Source organism: Nicrophorus vespilloides, unplaced genomic scaffold (assembly GCF_001412225.1).
Source record: "Nicrophorus vespilloides isolate i.1.1-1 unplaced genomic scaffold, Nicve_v1.0, whole genome shotgun sequence".
In the NCBI taxonomy this organism is placed as follows: Eukaryota; Metazoa; Arthropoda; class Insecta; order Coleoptera; family Silphidae; genus Nicrophorus; species Nicrophorus vespilloides.
Genome location: NW_017099654.1, coordinates 148,146 through 166,572, shown reverse-complemented (window position 1 = coordinate 166,572; position 18,427 = coordinate 148,146). Strand labels below are relative to the sequence as shown.

The 18,427-nt window shown below is 28.6% G+C and overlaps 2 protein-coding genes across 3 annotated transcripts in view; both read right to left on the bottom strand.

The window, feature by feature from the left end:
• Nucleotides 1-205: 205 nt before the first annotated feature.
• LOC108565017 (fatty acid-binding protein-like) lies at nt 206-920 on the bottom strand. Its single transcript, XM_017924241.1, has 4 exons — nt 813-920; nt 577-749; nt 416-520; nt 206-348 (listed from the first exon to the last, which is right to left on the bottom strand). The coding sequence occupies exons 1-4, from the start codon at nt 880-882 to the stop codon at nt 292-294; spliced, it is 405 nt and encodes a 134-aa protein (XP_017779730.1). The 5' UTR covers nt 883-920; the 3' UTR covers nt 206-291.
• A 4,006-nt stretch (nt 921-4,926) lies between these two features.
• The window catches only part of LOC108565020 (fatty acid-binding protein-like), a 66,555-nt gene continuing 53,054 nt past the window's right edge, over nt 4,927-18,427 (bottom strand). The window contains exons 3-5 of one of the 2 annotated variants that reach the window (XM_017924254.1): nt 5,446-5,560; nt 5,103-5,383; nt 4,927-5,037 (exon numbers count right to left, since the gene is read on the bottom strand). In XM_017924254.1, the coding sequence (XP_017779743.1) occupies nt 4,981-5,037; nt 5,103-5,383; nt 5,446-5,512 (405 nt within the window). In that variant the 5' untranslated portion in view covers nt 5,513-5,560 and the 3' untranslated portion in view covers nt 4,927-4,980. Of the gene's footprint in view, nt 5,038-5,102; nt 5,384-5,445; nt 5,611-18,427 lie in introns of both variants that reach the window. The other variant, XM_017924253.1, reaches the window with a different exon arrangement.

The window sequence follows — 18,427 nt, the reverse complement described above, 5'->3', positions numbered from 1 at the left end:
TAAATGGGAAAGAAACTCTATTAGAAAAAAAAAACTCTATATAATTCTGACGTTGTTTACTGTATTTTGTAGTGAATATTTCTTTTAAAAACATATGAACGGCCTAAAAATATTAAAAAACTGCAATGTTCTGCAAACTTTTTCTAATTTTGTTGGTCATACATTAATCTTATCATTAAAGGATTATAATTAACAAAAAAGCAAAAGGTTTTAAATGAATTTGTTCATTGTTTTAATGAAATATATTTGTATAATTGTTAAAAAGTTATAACGAGAGAGATTTGCAACATTTTATTGCCTGCTGTAGATGCGCTTGGCAACGTGTGTGGTGGCTGTGGCTCCCATGGTCTAAAATTAAAATATGAAGAAGTTACGTAACGCAGTTTCATTTCAGTGAGAAGTTTTTTTGACTTACGATAACGCAACCGGAGTCGGAGAAGTCGTAGTTACGGTAACCGATTTGAGCGCCATTGAGGAAGGTCTTGACGGCGATGGTGTTACCGTTCAAAGTGGCAACGCTCTGCAAAAAGTTTAAAATGTAGTTGATAATTTGTAAATTTGATAAAATTTGTTTACCTTGAAACTTATACCAGTTGGCATTGGATCGTCGAATTCCGCTCCCAAAGTGAAGCTGAAGGTGACGGTCTTGTCTGGGTAGACGTTCTTGACGGTGTAGTTGTCACCGCTGACGACGAACTCCATGGAGGAGGTGGCGGCGTCGGCCTTGGTGGCGAACTCGGCATTCTCGCCTAAAAAAATATTTAAAAAAATGATATATACAGCACCAAACAAATACAAATTAAATTACTCACCAATGGCCATGACGAATTCCTTCAGGTTTTCATTCTTCTGATGTTGGTAGACTCCGGCGATTTGGACCATGGTGGAAGATATTTTTGATGGTCGTCGTGCGAATTTAGACACTGTTTTGCGACCATCGCACTCCTTCTTATATAGTAGTTCTCCCCAGTAGGAATACACTAACGTTATCTACCCGACTTATATAGATTACCGAAAACGCACTTCGATAATGAATGCAGCATATTTTATTGAAGGTATTCTCAAAATTTTCCATTAACATGCACTCAATTTTCGTAGAGTTATTACAATTAGAATAATATTATTAAAAAGAAAACGTACTTCAAAAATTATAACATTAAGAAACATTTAAAAACAAATATTATTTACATAATATATTTTATAGAAATATGAATAAATTAAAATAACTTACTGCACTATCAGCTAAATATAGTTATTAGTTTATTTATGAAAACTAAAAATATCCATTTGAAAAATGCTTCTTATTTGATCTAATGCTAATTAAGAGGAATCATGAGATAATGATTACATGTATTAAGACTGCATAATAACTGATAACTTATGATAAGACAAGATGGGTGTGTTTCGATCATCGCGACTTCAAAGCATGTTGTTTATTTAAATAATTACACATATAATCTAATTGTATATTATTATTGTGAGGTTCACACATGAGTGAGTATAAGATTAGAATAAGTTTAGAATAAACCGAATGTTATAAAATCTATTTCTATTCATATTAAATCTCACTTCTATACTTTTCAGTGTAATTGAAGTCTGTGCGTTCCTAATTCGTGCATATCATGCAATAATTTAATTTTTTATGAAAGGCACTAGAATAAATTTGTATTTCTATTATATTGTAAAAAAAAAGAACTTTTACAAAATAATGTAATAAGAAACTTTTCCGTAATATTAAAATAATATTATGAATAAAAACAAAAAACTAAATAAAATTACTATTTAATAAACCACAACAACTTTTTTCTGTAAAAAGATATAATTGAATTCTGTTATAATATAGACTTTAATATTTAATTAATGATAGTGCCCAACCATGTTAAGAAGTGTACATCTAACCCCAAATAAGGTCAGACGGACTTATAACCAAATACCAACTAATTGAAATAAAGCAATGACATCTAATTGACACATAATTATACTCTTATCTAAGACAGACTGGCGAGTAAACAAAAACCATTGAGATTCAATAGAGCTGCAACTAACGTGTGAATGCCCTATTAACATAATTAGAAATGAAGCCCTACTTCAGAAACTGAGCCACTACCTAGTAATCACCTTTGCAATAGTATTTTAAATGTTAAATTAGAGTTAATCTCAGACGGAAGAACACTCATTTAGTTTGTGTCTGTTAAGTAATACTGCATAGTTAAAAAACATGTTAAAAACGGAATTTCAATAATCCTATTCACTTTGATCAGTACTTCCCAACCTTCTTCACGTCACGGTATACCTCACAATCATATATAACTTCATGGCACATTGCTATAGCATAAATAAGCCCTCCGGTGCCATAATCAAGACATTGCTGGTAACATCAGTACGGAAATAGTAGCTGTTCGTTATAATACCTAATTAATTGATAGATTTTTCGCTACTGCAATATAAAATTAACTAGACTTTTACTTCATCGAAATGAATAATCGTTGTTTTTGTAAAATATTATATCAAATTCTATTTTCACATATAATGTTCCTAATGCAGAATTGTTAAAATGTATAACTGAGTATTATTTTTCTGTATAAATTTGGATATTTTTTTAAATTTATAATAATTAACTGATCTTAAGTTTTACTTCATTAATAATCATTATTTTTGGAAAATGTCACATCACATTCTATTTTCACATATATTTTTTTTATTAATTAAATGCAGAATGTATATTCGCTCAAATTTGGAACTCAGTGTTTACTTTTATAATTAATTTAGATATTTTTTACTGACTTTTCTTTTTATAGATAATTTTAGATCAATTGAAATTAAATTACTCATTAGCTAGCTTAGTTTACTTTATCTCTTAGTTCTCTTTATCTTTATTTGTAATATACAATATGTAAATTAATTATATATTTACTGCATCGAAATTAATAATATTTGTTTTTTTTTTAATTTTCAGATAAATTTAGGTAATTAATAAATATCGAACTCACTGTTTATTTCTGTATATAATTTTGATATTTCTTCTAGAAACTTTTGATTATATCGTTTATTTTATGAAATATAGTTATATTTTATATTTTTACAAAATTTATTAATCACGGCTGAATTGAAATTGCATTGCTACTAGATAATTTAGTATACTTTATTTCTTTTGAATACTATGCAATAATTCTATATTTTTAATAATACATATTCGTTAAAATGTATGATAAAAAGTGTTAAATTTTATATTTAATTTATTTTTTTTCGACAAAGTAATCTTAATACAAACCAATTGGAAGGTTTGGAGCAAAACTTTGAGAATATGGTAAAATTGTGATATTTGTGTCTTTATACAGTAATTAATTAGAACTTAGATTATGTATTGGATCATTAAGTGGTAGTCTTCGACAGATAAAATGTAGAATTGAGATGTGATTGCTTTTTAACGTTGAAATCCCGAACTTTATTTTTTATGTATACATCAATAAAACTTATATTAATTATACGTTAAAAAATACGTTAAAATTTATTTAATGAATCGAAATAAACACCTTCAAAAGAAAAACAACTCTAAATATAAATAAATAACAAAATGAAAATTATTACTTAAAATAAACAATTCGATAAAATTAAAGAAAATGCAGCTGGTCATCGACCTACGTTTTTCCGTCCAATTTCCCAATTGATCACAATTCAATTGAAATTAGATTACTCACTAGATATATTTAGTTTACTTTTCCTCTTTTAAAATACTAGAATGAAAATATACTTCAAATACTTCAACATAAATATAATAAGTTAATAATCAGATCATTTTCATAATTAATTTCATATGTTTAATAATAAACTAATAAATAATTTAAATAAAACTACTATTTGTCAGTTTTCGTTTAATTTATATAATTCTGTATAATTAGTGATATTTTCATAATTTATTAATCATAGTTCCATTGAAATGTTATTACTCACTACATAACTTAGTGTATTATTATATAGAAATTTAATGTGTAATATCACTTGTTGGATAAGGTAGCAATAAACGAATTTCACTTGCTCGATCATTAAACTGTGAAATGCAATTATAATTAATTTTACCCTAATAACACTATATAATATAATTTTGGGATATTATCTATATTTTATATTTTACTTTTTTCAAAAATACTGATGAGATTCATAAATATATATATATAAATTGTATGATGTTAATTGCTTAACAGAACGAATTTGTTAGAATTGGTTTAAAAAAATCCGTACTGAAGATTATTCATGCAAAGTCGACAAATTTTCTGGTGGATCGAGAAATTGCACAGATGTATACACATAAAAATTGAAAATCTACTTAAAATATTGTGGACTCGATAAGAAGCTCGATAATTGAGTTCTGCATAAATTGAAAGAAAGTCACTTAACACAACGAATTTTTGCTATATGCATGTGTTTGAACAATGAAATCGTTTCTTTCTTGAAACGAATTATCATTATTAGCAATGAAAAATGAAAATTGACCATCTGAAATTTTGTTTTCCTTATTGTAGCTGATATTTTTAGTTATTTTTTTGAGGTTATAGATAATATACTGAACCCTGATCAAATCATTTGAAAATAGAGATTAGTACTATAAGTTTTAATAGTAATATTTGCTAAATAATTCCAAATTCGTAATTAATGTGTTGATATTTTTAATATTAATAAAAAAGATTTTAAAAGTACAGTTTAATAACGTCTACTAACTAAACTTGTAGTTTGTAGTAGATATAATCGTGATCATATAAAGAACATGTCATTAGGAATATATTCAATGTCGAAATCACAAACGATTTGTATTGTCACGATTGTTATCAAAAAAACTTATAAATTTCAATACCAAGGAAAGCAACAATGCCGGAAATAGGGTTTGATCAGCAAAGCCGAAATAAAGTCAGTAATTGCGAATAATAAAATGTAATTAAGTCATATTAAGTCTTTACAGTGATAAATTATTTGGTGATGAATGGTTTAGATTCTCTTGAACCAACGCTTGGCGACAATTGGAGTGGACTTGGCACCCATGGTCTAAAGAGGAAACGAGAGTCATTTTAGAGAAGGAACAACGAGACGTAGAGCTATGTTGAACTTACCATGAAGCATTCGGTTTCAGAGAATTCGTAGGTACGGAAACCGACCTCAGCGCCATCCTTGTGGGTCTTGATGGTGAGTACTGGTCCAGCGGAGGAAGCAACGCTCTTGTACATCTGGCCGTTTGGCATGGGGTCATCGAATTCAGCGCCCAAGGTGAACTTGAGGTTGATGGTGTTGTCTGGGTAGACGGTGGACATGGTGAAGTTGTCTCCGTCGCAGGTGACCTCCATGGTGCAAGTCATGGAGTCGGACTTGGTGGCGAAGTCGGTGAGTTCTCCTCCTGCGATTAGCAAAGTGTAAATAAAAGATCTTTCTAATACTCGTGGAACACCTGGAACTTACCGAAAGCCATGATGAATTCCTTGAGGTTTTCATTCTTGACGTGTTGGTATTTGCCGGTGAGAACCATGGTTGATGATGTTGCTTGTAGTTTCCGTGGAAGCTGAATGCACTGAATCTGTTTGGGATGGTCTGCTTTTTATATTCGAGTTGTATCTTTGGCCCGGGCTATTATCAGTCGCCAATTCAAACAACGATTATCAGAAATGATTTACAATTTAATTAATCTAAAAGCATAGACGTGTATATATATCTATGGGCATGTACGACTTCGTGAGTGTATGTGTTCTGTCTATGTTAGTGTGCGTGTGGGCGTTGTTAAACAGAGACGTATTTCTCGATTGTAAATTTAATAGAATCTCAATCAAATTTTGGAGCAGTTATCGCATCAGAAAAATCTTATTTCAACAATAGAAAAAAAACATGCGCGCATCATCACCTAAATGCATTTATTTTATCAATACCTTGAATAAACAGGGACTTCAATTTATCAGATTCATCTTCAACGCTAATTGCATCAGATCCATTAAAGTTTTATCAAAGCAATTTAGTCTCACCATATAAGATAAACAATTTAATGTGTTATCTTTTAACATCTTCAGTCGCATAATTTTTGTTATATAATTATGAAAATTTTAAACAATAAATTTTAATAAATAAAAATAAACACGCTTAGATCGATTTCATCAAATATTAAATAACAATTTGTGTTATTAAAAACATATTTGTTAATTATTCAAGAATTCATCATTATATTTATTAATCCAATAAGCTGTATCTAATAATGCGTTACTTCATTATATTTTATTTGTTATTTTTTAATTTAATATGTTTCTGAAGATTTTTTTATGTATTTTAATTTAATTTACAATATTCTTACAATTAATATTTAGAAAACGGCGTTTTCTTTTAAGTACCAGCAATCCCACAAAAAGCAACAAAACTAATTAAATTCAATTCAAAATTAATTAAATAGTCAGCAAACTGATTTTTTTTTATCGATAAATTTATTATTTACAATCTGCCAAATGCTGGCAACGAGTAAATAAATTTGAAAATATAACAATGAGCGGAATAGTTTCCTATTGGAAACATTCCAAAATATAACATAAATAAATATTAATTTTAACAAAAAAAATAACTAAAAATGTTCTTTTAATTATACAATCTATAAGGGACATAAAGGGTATTATGAGTTTTTAATCAATGGGGAATTTCACTATTGTGTAATAAATTCATTGCTAGAGTATTGGAGTGGTTTTCTAACTTGTTTTAGTATCGCTCACTAAACATAGAGATTTCACTTTTTACTGTATTTATTTCGAGGTCATTGCGGATAACTTCGTTTGGCACATACCAGGAATCTTGTACCAGGGTACGCAGACACTTCGATTGGAAATAATGTCAATGTTTGAGTTGCTAGCTGTTCCCTAAAACTGGATACCATATGTCCACACTGCATTATATATTATCCATTCGATATGATTCAGACCCTCCTTTACGATTTTTGCGGTTTTTGGGCGCACATTTTTGTGAAGAAGGATGACTTGACCACGTGGATCGGCCCTTTTCTACAGTATTGTTTCATTTCACGCAATGAAATTGGGTATTTCACAGTAGATTACAGCTCTCCAGACGCAGATAATTGTCTTCCTGGGAAGGAGCAGATGCTATAGCGTTACAAATTTTATACTACATTTATAACATATATAAGATTGGGTAGAAAGTCTTCGGTCGAAAGGAAAGCTACTAGTGGCAATTTGTTTAGTAGGGATGTTTCTATTTTGCAGCGAAATTAATTGTGTTACATACTTCCCATGAATACGTTTTTTTTTGCGGTTTTAACGATTTCTAGTGCGCTGGAAATTTCATTTGTTTTTCCTCATTTCTCCTTTACTTAACAGCCAAATGCAATCTCTTTTTATAGGTAGCAATATAAATATTATCGTGTTAATAATATTAATTTCATGTCCTAAAATCTTTTTCTGGCACCTTATTTCATTTATTAGAACCGTTCAACTCTAATAGTATGCCATGTCGTTCTGTTATCTAAAATAAAAGAGATTTCCTTTCTAAATTCATTTATGTGGGTATTAATAAAATATTTTTTCTACTCGTCGAATTTTACATCTTCATGTGCAATATCACTACCAATTTTCGACTCCAATCAAAATATATTCATATTGACCGGTAAAACCGGTTAATCGTCAATGGAACCCCTAATTGCATTAACTAGGCGGAAAAACCTTTATAACAGATAATTATTTGTTTTCATTTTGTTATGATTAAATAAATACAGCCATACCTCGGTTAACCTTCTGACAACGAAGTGCGCAATTGTCTGAAAAATTGATAGTGCTTATAAAAGAAGTCACTAAGAAATGCTTAAATGGAGTTTGGATCAAAGTGTGATCAGAAGTTGTTATGTAAGAAGAAGAATAACAAGTTGTTATATAAGAAGAAAATAACATTTAATAAATTAGAAACGAAGTTATCCACGTGGCTCAATCAATAGATTTATAATACTTTATTTGCTTTGAAAGAAATTCTTTTTGAAAAATGTGAACAGCCAAAGATTTTAAACATGTTTTATAAAGACATCAACAACGATTTTTTTTAGTGAAAACGATTCTAATTTAGGTATATGTGTACATATTATTATTAATATTTCAGATTTAACTAAATCACGAACTTAATTACAATGTACATATTTACCCAAATAATGCCAACAAAATGATATTTAACAATTCATTTTAGCACGAAATCGAAGCATTATTTTCATTTTCTGTTCTATATTCTATCGAATTTGTCATTCCAACTTCATTTCTACTTCAGGTATAAATCAAATTTTGACTTCATTTGAAAGAATCTGATCAAGTGTCAAGTGTTCTTCCAAGTTAATAGGAACAAGTCATAATTGTGTCTGTTCATGTTAGTCTCGATAACTTAGCTGGAATATTTTTTTTACAAAAGAATATTTTTTATTACTCTGTCATAAACTAAAATTGATAAAAATATACATCAGAATGGGCAATAAATTGTACAAGTCGAGACATAAATTTCTATATCCAGCCCAAAAATACTCAATTTGATAAATTTGCAGCTCTAAACATAAATAAACCACCCTATACTAATTGTATAAGGACAAGCGCTTGTTGTGCAAATTTTACATATTAAGTCAGATATTGAACTAGGAAACAAGCCTGAAGGATTTAATAGTTTCTGGTATGAAATTCCCATTATCGTAGGTAAATATATAGTCATTTCAATGAAATTTTTTATTTAAAATAATTGATTATATATTTGGTAATGTTGCAATGTTGTCATCCCCCGAAGATTACAAGCAATTACTGCAAATTCAGCTTCTTTTCTTGATTTCATGGTTAAGTGAGGAATTAATTTTTGAAGAGGCATTGAAAGCTTTTCATTTACTTCAAAGCGTTTAACAGCTTAAGCTACCTTGAGCATTCCCCCAAATACAAAGCATGCTCTCCGCAGACAGGATCTTTATGTAATAGTAGTAGAACATCTTCACGATGCACTAAAAGTTTTAAGCAGCTTTAACGTTGGCGCGTAAAGATGTCGTGTATAAAATTTTCATTACGGCCGCTTAATAAATGACGACTTTGACATTAACCAAATCGGAATCCCGACGAAAAGGGGACCGAAGAGTAAAAGAAAATATCGTGACGATGTGAAGCAGGAGGAGGTATAAGAGGAGAAACGACGATCGAAGATGCACCTTCGTCGGAGCAGTTACGCAACGATGTTTTGGCTTAAGATCGAGCGTCTGCAATCAAAAATAGATATCGCTTGGCAAACAAATAAATACCGAGGATTTCGCAACGCGATTTGTGCGAACGCTCGCTTCAATTAAAGCAATATCACCTGTTCTTCGCACATTATTATTTGATTTTCGTCGTTGTTTGTCCCGTGATTTCTTGCAGATCACCAATAGAGAGTAGGATTACAAATGGTTCATCAAGTTTGGTCCATTCGTCTCAATTAAAAATAAAAGAGATTACCCGAAAACCGCAGCAATTTTTCATACTTAACGCCTAATGAATACTTTATATAAATACAAAACATCGTTTATCTCGTAACTCGCCTAGCTGTACCGGCACGGTCTTCTATTTCTCTTTATTAGTTTCGTTCGCCAATTACATTTCTTGAAAAGAAAAAAGTAAAAAAAAAGAGACTATATAATGAGTGAACGATGAAACGCACATAACTACTCCATCGGGGATTAAGAGGATTAAACTGGGGGGAGAGAGCAGACCAAAAGGACTGAAGAACAAAAGAAAACACAACAGAGGGGCAGGATTTAAACCCTCTTAATTGTCCCCGCTAATATTCATGTGCTCCCTTCTCCGATGATTTATTTATTTGCCCTTATTGATCGGCACACTTGATTGATATAAATAGAAAGGGAACGAGAGAGAAAAAAGTACACGTAATTTCAATTATATCACAGACTGAGAGAGTTTTCACCGACAGGAAATCGATAATCACTATCGCCGCCAATTAGTGATTGATTTTTATCGGGAGCCGAGTCATTTTGAAGCCGTTTATGAGGGGGTTTATATCGAATTATCTCTTTGGATGCTGTAGAGGACGACGAAGAGGAGGAGGAGAACGATGTCGCACACCACACACGCAAATTGGATTCAAATTGCCGCTAATCGTCTTAAAATTGCCACCGACCACCTTTTATTAGCCAATTTATTAAGCAGTACGCGATCAATTTGCAATTCGTGTCATTGATTATATCCTACAATTCGTTTAACTCAATTACCACGGTAATTAATTGAAATTACTAATCTGCATCATTCGATATAATTCATTTTTTATTGTTTATGATACTCTGCATTATATTGAATTGAATAAAAGCATGTCTATAAAAAATCGGTTCTGCTAACATCCCGAAACAGTACTAATCGAGAACTGTGAAAAAGTATAAAAATAAACCGCATAAAAAGAGTCTTGATTGTATAGAGAGCATCGTTCATTTATAGATTTTTTAATGATAATAATTATAATATTTATTAGTCATAATTCGACCAAAGGGCTAACGACCTAAGTCTTTCCTCCAGATTTTTTTTATTTTACTAAATTAAATGTAATATCTTTAATAATAAAATAAAACACTTTCATTCACAACAACAATAATAGTAAAAAAAAAGATTAACTGTTACAAAGGGCTATTGGCCATTGGTCTTTCTGCCCTTTAATATCTTTTGAAATGGATAATGAAGTCGCACTATGCGAAGTATTGCAGTATATACAAACTTAGCTGCTGTATTATATAAATAATTTGGAAATATGAGCCATTTATGTACTTAGATCACTAAGTCCATTAATATTTAAATTTAGAATTTAAGAGTTTTTGTTACAAAACAACTAAAAATATACTTATATTACTGCTTAAGTGTTTCTAAGAGAGTTAAATTTATAAATTTTATTAAAATAATAGTAAATAAAAATAACAATCAGATTTTTTATAAAATTTAAAACGGCATGTCCATTCGACTTTTTTCCAACTTTTCAAAAATACAATTTAGGAATTCTTCTAAATATATAAAGTACACAATTTTCAACTCATTTATATTTTTTGTATGTCCTTGTATTTCGATGTTGTAATTCTTCTGATGTTTCTATAAAAAGTTGTCAATTTTCTTTGTCTACCTCGACGTGGTAATAATTCGAGTATTATAAACTCTGCATTCTCGTCCGTTGATATCTTAAAAAATGCAACATTTCTAATGTAATAAATCCGGCTTATTTTTAATCAATTTATTGTTTCTCCGTTAGAATTCTTTAACCTTTTCTAAACTGCGATCTCCAAAAATCTTGTTGATATAATATCATCTTGTTCCATTTCATTTACAATAAATTTATTACCTTTCCGGTAATATTAATTACTACAAAATAATTAAAATTACCTTCATCACTGCCCTCAGAAATTTGAAGATGAAAACTTTCAAACATTTTCAATAATTAAGTGGACTTAGGACACTTTCAAAATAATGTTATTAATTATTGAACTAAGTTTAAAAATGTATATGTTCAAAATTATCATATACTTTGAATATACTTAACCGCTAATTAATGTTTATGATAGCAAACTGCAAATTATAAACTATAGTAAAGAACAAAAAATTGACAAAATAATTCAAAATAAACGTCTCATATAAGTATTTCTGAACTATAGTCTCTCACTATTTTATAATTAATTCTAAAATTAGTAGAAATGATAATGAAATTAGTAGAATTAGTAGAAATCATAAAGTATAGCTAACACTAAACAACCGACATTAATATTTTTGATACCTTATTATAAAATATTACTATTATATGAATATAAAAAACATGTTAACTCACTGACCTAAGTATAAAAAAATAATGTTGGATCCAATCAATATGAGATAAAGTGCTTGATATTTGTCGTAGATGCAATCTCTAAGTAGCGACAACATCTTGCCAATGTCATGAGAGCTCTCAGTACAAAATATTACATTGATAAGAAAAAAATAAAATGGAAATGAAATAAAATATATGGGGAAAAGACAAATCGCTCTACATGCAAAAATAAAAAAATAACGAAATACTAATATCCATCCTAAATATGAACATCCTACCTGTACACTTTTCCAATAATTAACTTCCCTTTCAGCGTGACTTCCTCTGTTCTACTTTATCCTGTTTATTTTATTTTATGTTTCAACTCTTATTTTATGTATATTCTATTTGTTTTAAATAAAAATATATTTTTATAAACTATTTCTTTTGGTTATATTTAATTTAACTCATCATGTACTTTATCGTTAAATATTTCAATTAGTCAAATCCGCCATAGATGAATTAAAAAAGAAAATGTTTCTTTGTTAACAATTTAAAAACAGAAATAAACTAATTTACACAGCAGGCTTTTTCAACTCAGACGCACATGAACCTATAGTTAAATTTCTGCGAGACACGTTAAGTTTGAAATCAAAAAGGAGCAAATTAAGTTATTTTTCATACATTATAAACTAAAATATATCCAAAAAATACTAATTAATGATTATATTAAAATAATAATTTGATTACTCTCCATATGTTTTGTGATTAATATCCTTTTATCTATATTTTTTTCTAGAAAACATTTCGTTACATAAGATGTAAGTTTGTATAGTTATATTTTTAATAATATTGATATCATTGTGTAAAAGCTTAATGCTTACTACTATAATAATTAAATCGACACAAAATATTATAGAAGCATATAAAAGAAATAGGAGTGAAAGATTAATACGTTGAAATACTTTATGGAAATACAAATTGTTATATAAAAGCGTATAATGTCAAACCAGCGAAGTGTAAAATCAGATTGCATGGAAAGTGCGAATAAAGAAGAATTATTTCACTTTCGACCTTTTTACGTTGAAAAGTACATTCTTTGTTGAATTTTGTTGTCACAATTTTAATAACAGTTATTTATTAGCACAATAAATTATAACAAAACATAAAAAATATAAATAAAAAATCCAAAAATAATAATGATAATATTTATCCAAAGATCTATAGACTCTGAACTTTTATTATTGCATCCAGGGCTATTCAACATAATAGTCATACCTCAATTAACGAATTTGATGCTTTCTACACAATTATTTTGTTATAAAATTTAACACTGGTTTGAAATATAATATATCAAGATCATTTCCGCTTAGAAAAATAATGTCACTTTAAAACACTTTTTTTACATCTTTGGGTGTTAACACTTTTCGGCAAGAACTTCTTTAATATTGTCTTGAATTTCTTTGGCTGTGTTTTATAAACCTATTTATTGAGCCATAGGATAACTGCATTTTGGATTTCTTAGTTATTTTTTTCTTCTAGTGCAAAATCTGGTAATATTTTGCGCCAAACTCCATTTAAGCATTTCTCAGTGACTTCTTCTATCAGAGATAACTTTAATCAAATTATGACTATTTATAAAATATACAATCTATAATACTTAAATACTTTTTTTTATAATTTTAGCAATCTTTTTATCTATTGAGCTATTTTTTTGGTTACGATACAAGTCGAGAAGAATTGGTCCAATGACAAACCTATGTGAGATTACATATTGATTCTCCAATTCTTGAATTCATTCAAAATCTCTTAATTCGTTAATGTTGAATAATAATATTAATAACTAATCCTTATAGAATAAACTATACATAACAGTAACTTTTGAGCAGTAAATCTTTTTATGTTTTATTATTATTTTTGTGAATATATTTGTGAACTTATTATTTATAAAAATATTTAATAAATAGTAAGAAATACAATACTTGATTATTAAATCTATTGTTATTTATCTACTTTTCTATGATTATTTATGAGAGTATTAAATTACAAATGATAAAATAAAATTGAGATAAATTTAATTTATTGTTCATCATAAAAGATTATTTCATCAAAAAGCACATTTCTCTTTGTCTCAAGTTGGTAAAGGTTTGCGTGTCTAAACTTCTATTTAATAATAATTTATTTGTTAGAAATACATAGAACATACATTTTAAAAAAGAAAATTTGTTTATAAATAATAAACCCTATAAAAAGGAACAATTCTACAAATGTATTTGAGATTTTCATTCTCTTCTATTTAAATTTTGTCGAACAAAAAAAATATTTGCTACAAATAAATGTATAAAAAATTATTTAAAAAAAGCTTGACTGACATAATAGATTGTTGCTTTCAATTTGAATTGCATGTATATTTTTTTCTTTGAATTCCCTATTAACGATGTTGCCTAGCATGTACACATGCATGTACGGGCATTTACAAAGTCTGCCGTTAAAAAAACTCAGTAAAAAAATTGTTTACGTTCCGTTGTGGCTCGCTTCGAAAACGACGATGTTTTAATATTACTTTATTGAAGCTCGTTTTCTATACAAAATAAACATAATTTAATTTAAAATAATAATAATAATCTTTATTGCAACAGTAAAAAAAAATAATGAAACATTTTCATACATAATAATATTGAGCAAAATATAAATAAATTCTAAGAAGTATGAGTACACACTATTTTTTTATAAATAAATAATCTTTTTTTCACTTTAGTCCGATTAGTCCGTTTTCAGACAATTTCTCTATTTCTGCAACTTATCAACCATTCCACATAGCGAGGCAAAGAAAATCAATAACAATAAGTTCTATGTTTTTTTTATTCTTATAAGATTCAAAAAAGTAGCCGTCGAACTGATTATTGAAAATATAAATGTTTATTATTAATATATTCGAAAGTTCGTGCCAAACACAAAACATTTGATCCAAACTAAAATGTTAAAATATCACCTTTTAGAATATATACGCAAGTTAAATGTTTTTAACAATTATATATTTAGGCATCGTCAATGGTAGAAATCGTCATATTTGCAATTTTATTATATTGTTGTCCCAGTGATGGAATTCTGGATATAGTGGAATATTGTCTAGTGTTGTTGTGGAGTCTCAGTTATCGGGAATTTAATGAAATTCGTTTGGTTTTACATAACTTTATTCGTTGCTTGGTCGATTTAAGATTGAACTATGCACATCATAATACGATGTTCATTATTTCTTATGAGGATCGATTATGATTCTATGAGGAAAGATTATTATATGTTTATAAAAGGACTTGAATTCGGAGTACTCTAAAAGGTATAAGAATTGTTTCCGCTTGGTCCTCTTTGTTTAGTTTAAAGCAGTGTTTCCCAAAGTGGGATCCACGCCCAACATAGGGGATATAGGGGATAATTTGAAAATGGACTCGTCCAGAGTATAATCGTATGTCGAATTATGTATATCTTACACACACGTCACAGTGGATAAGAGACATCGTGGATGTATCTTATACATAGTTCGTTTATACACTCTATTAACAATAACAATTATAATAATAATGGTAATAAGAACAATAATTATAATAAAATACATAAAACTGTGAAATCCTTAACTTCTAAGTATAGCAGATGTAATCAATTGGCATAAAAATTAATTAATATCAGTTTTCTAATTCTAAAAAAGTTAATAAAGTTTGTTTTCAAAACTAATATGATATTAGCGCTTTCATTACTTTAAATTCTATTGTGATATCGTCATCTCCCCATTCATTATCAGTTTCCGAAATATGTTTAGCCTCTTTCGGCAATGAATAATCATTTAATAAATATGGTGAAAATTATAACTTGTTTTAAAATTCTCTTAAATTTCCTTGAAAATTACAAATTTCCATTAATGTATAAAATATGCAATTTTCGTCTTTAACTACGTTCTTTAATATTAATCCTTTTTGTGCTCATTGCACTGTTCCAGTTGACTATAAGTAAAATATATTCTTTCGGAATTATTTTCGTTACTGAATATTTTCTCTCTCTTTATTAATAGCTAGAATTCATTTTGAATGTTTATTACTTTTTCCATTATCTCTGCTTAATATCTTATTATAATTTGATCTAACAACTTCTTGTATTATGAATTGTTTTAGCACAAATACATAGTTCGCTTACATACTCAATAGTAACAATTATAATAATAATAATTGGACACAACAATAATAACCTCGCATAGTTCGCACTGTTTGAAACTGAACTAATCGAGGATTAAGAATCAGCAAAAGAAAAAAAAGTCATTTATAATGTTGTGCATAAATTTTATAGAATTCATTTTAATTTTGCTCAATTAAATTTTTTTTTTAAATTGCCAAACCGTACTATAGTGAATCCGTACTGATCGAAACCGCACTACTAGAGGTATTTACATTTCTTACTTTCTTCGAAGTTTTATTATAACATTGTCTATACAGAAACTATGTATGTGCATATTAAATAGAATAATGTACAACATACATTTAAACTCTGGAATGGAATACGCAAAAATAAATGTATTTTACAAAGTGAGTTTGGCCGCTGCCTTCTACATTTTATTTTTTTCATGCAGAGTACCGGAAATGGGGAAATATAATTAAAAATTGAAACGCGTGTACTTTGATTTTAACTTCCATCTGTATTCCTGTTTCTCCTACATCCTTTTTAATGAGATTTCATAATTAATTAGATTTTTTAGTTACTTACTTTGTATTCCATTTGTAGGTAATAACGATAAGCATGTTAAATAGGATAATTATATGAATAACAATAAGAAAAGCCTACCTCACTGGTTCACATTAAAAGAAAACAATAAGATAAAATTGCTTCATTCTTTGATGTTCCCAATATTTTTTTAGTTTTCTATATTTGCAATGATTATAGATGATTTATTTATTTAGTTTTCAGTTGTTTGGCATATTATGCTAAGTTTATATAAAATCTATTATATATACAAAAATATCATTACAATAAGAAATGTAACTTTTCTTTTGTATTATGGCGGTAGACATTTGCTTTTGTTGAAAACTGCCTGAAGAAGTTCTATATTGAACCTCAATTCATTTGACTGTCCACCTGTGATGAACAATGGCCCTATTGCTTGACCAGGATTCGAATCGTGGGTAGGGCGACTTCATCATTTGGCTATTAGTCGCCCTACAAAAGTAACTAAGTTAATATTTATAAATTAAATTTGTTTATATTAAACTTTGCGGGTAGTTTATTAATGCAGCATTTATTTTCAAATAACATCCATTACACTTTATGTTTGATTTTGTGATCGACATGAACTTTTCCGTGAAATTCAATTTTATCGTAGTCTGCGTAATCTATTTTTTTTTCGCTAATGTTGGATGAATTCGCCTGCATTTCACAATGTAACATATCCAAATGCCAACAATGGAAAATAATGAAAGGACTTCCGCCCGCACGCCCCAAACATAAAACCCTATATTATTTTATTTTACTTTTTTTGCGCTCCTTTCCGTCGAAATAAACGTGAAGTGTTAGTTAATTCATTAAGTGAAAGATAATAGATCCTTTGTCCGCAAATTTCCACTGAAAGAACTAGAGGGAAAAAAGGAGAACCGAACGTAATCTCGCGTGCGAATTACATATAGTAAAAGCGGAAAGCACGGCTTTGTTTAAAAATTAAAAACCGAATAAGAAATGAGAAGGATAATGGGCGAGGATGAAGAAGAAAAAAAGGATATGTTTTCGTATCATATTGTAAAAAGAAGAATAATCAAACGTAAACGAATTGTCTTTCGACTTTATTTTTTTTACGTATAATATATTAGAAACGCAAAACACTGAAAAATAATTGAATTTAGGTGTTTACATAATCATTATTCAATATCAAAGACAATAATGGCTTCAAGAGTAAAGAAGATACGCGGAAGAAAGGCAGTTTCATCGTATGCCGATCTTTCGCGATAATGAACATTAATTAATTAAAACGGTTCACTTTCCATTTTATCATTTATATTTGCAGATGATACCAGACACTCTCACAAAAGCATCCTATTAACTGTAATATCGTATTACACAAGGCATCTGTTATAGTAGTTATTACATTATATATTTTTTTCTGAAATGAATATACATTCATGTAATGTAATATCAACTCGATTTTTGCAGTACTTAATTTACATTTTTGTAAATAACGTCTTTGCATACAAAAGAAGAAATATTTAATGGACATTTTTATCTGAAATGATAAATTAATTCATTAGAACAACGAAAATAGCGTTAATCAATATTTGAACATATCTTAACCATTAGAGAATGATAAAGTTTAATGCTTTAAGAAATAAAAGCAGACCCTCTTCTATATATTTTAAATAATTAAACCTTTATTAAGGGTTCTGAAATAAATCGATTCCAATGAAAAGTAATCAGCGACTGTTAGATAAGTCACAAATCTTCTTGTTTGTAAATATATTCTATGTCAAATACAAGAATATCTCGCATAGTGCGGACAGCCAATTCTCTTTTCATGATATTTATTTTTATATTGTTTTAAAGTCCTAGATTAATTTGGTTTAAAACTGTGCGAGATATTGTCAGAACCGATTACCCGAACTATGTGAGGTATTGCAGT

Bases quoted from the DNA above. Each gene is read 5' to 3' on its own strand.
- LOC108565017 (XM_017924241.1), bottom strand. From the start codon at position 882: ATGGTCCAAATCGCCGGAGTCTACCAACATCAGAAGAATGAAAACCTG. The intron at 750-812 runs GTGAGTAATTTA...ATATTTTTTTAG, and splicing joins GGAATTCGTCATGGCCATTG to GCGAGAATGCCGAGTTCGCC. The intron at 521-576 runs GTAAACAAATTT...AACTTTTTGCAG, and splicing joins CAACTGGTATAAGTTTCAAG to AGCGTTGCCACTTTGAACGG.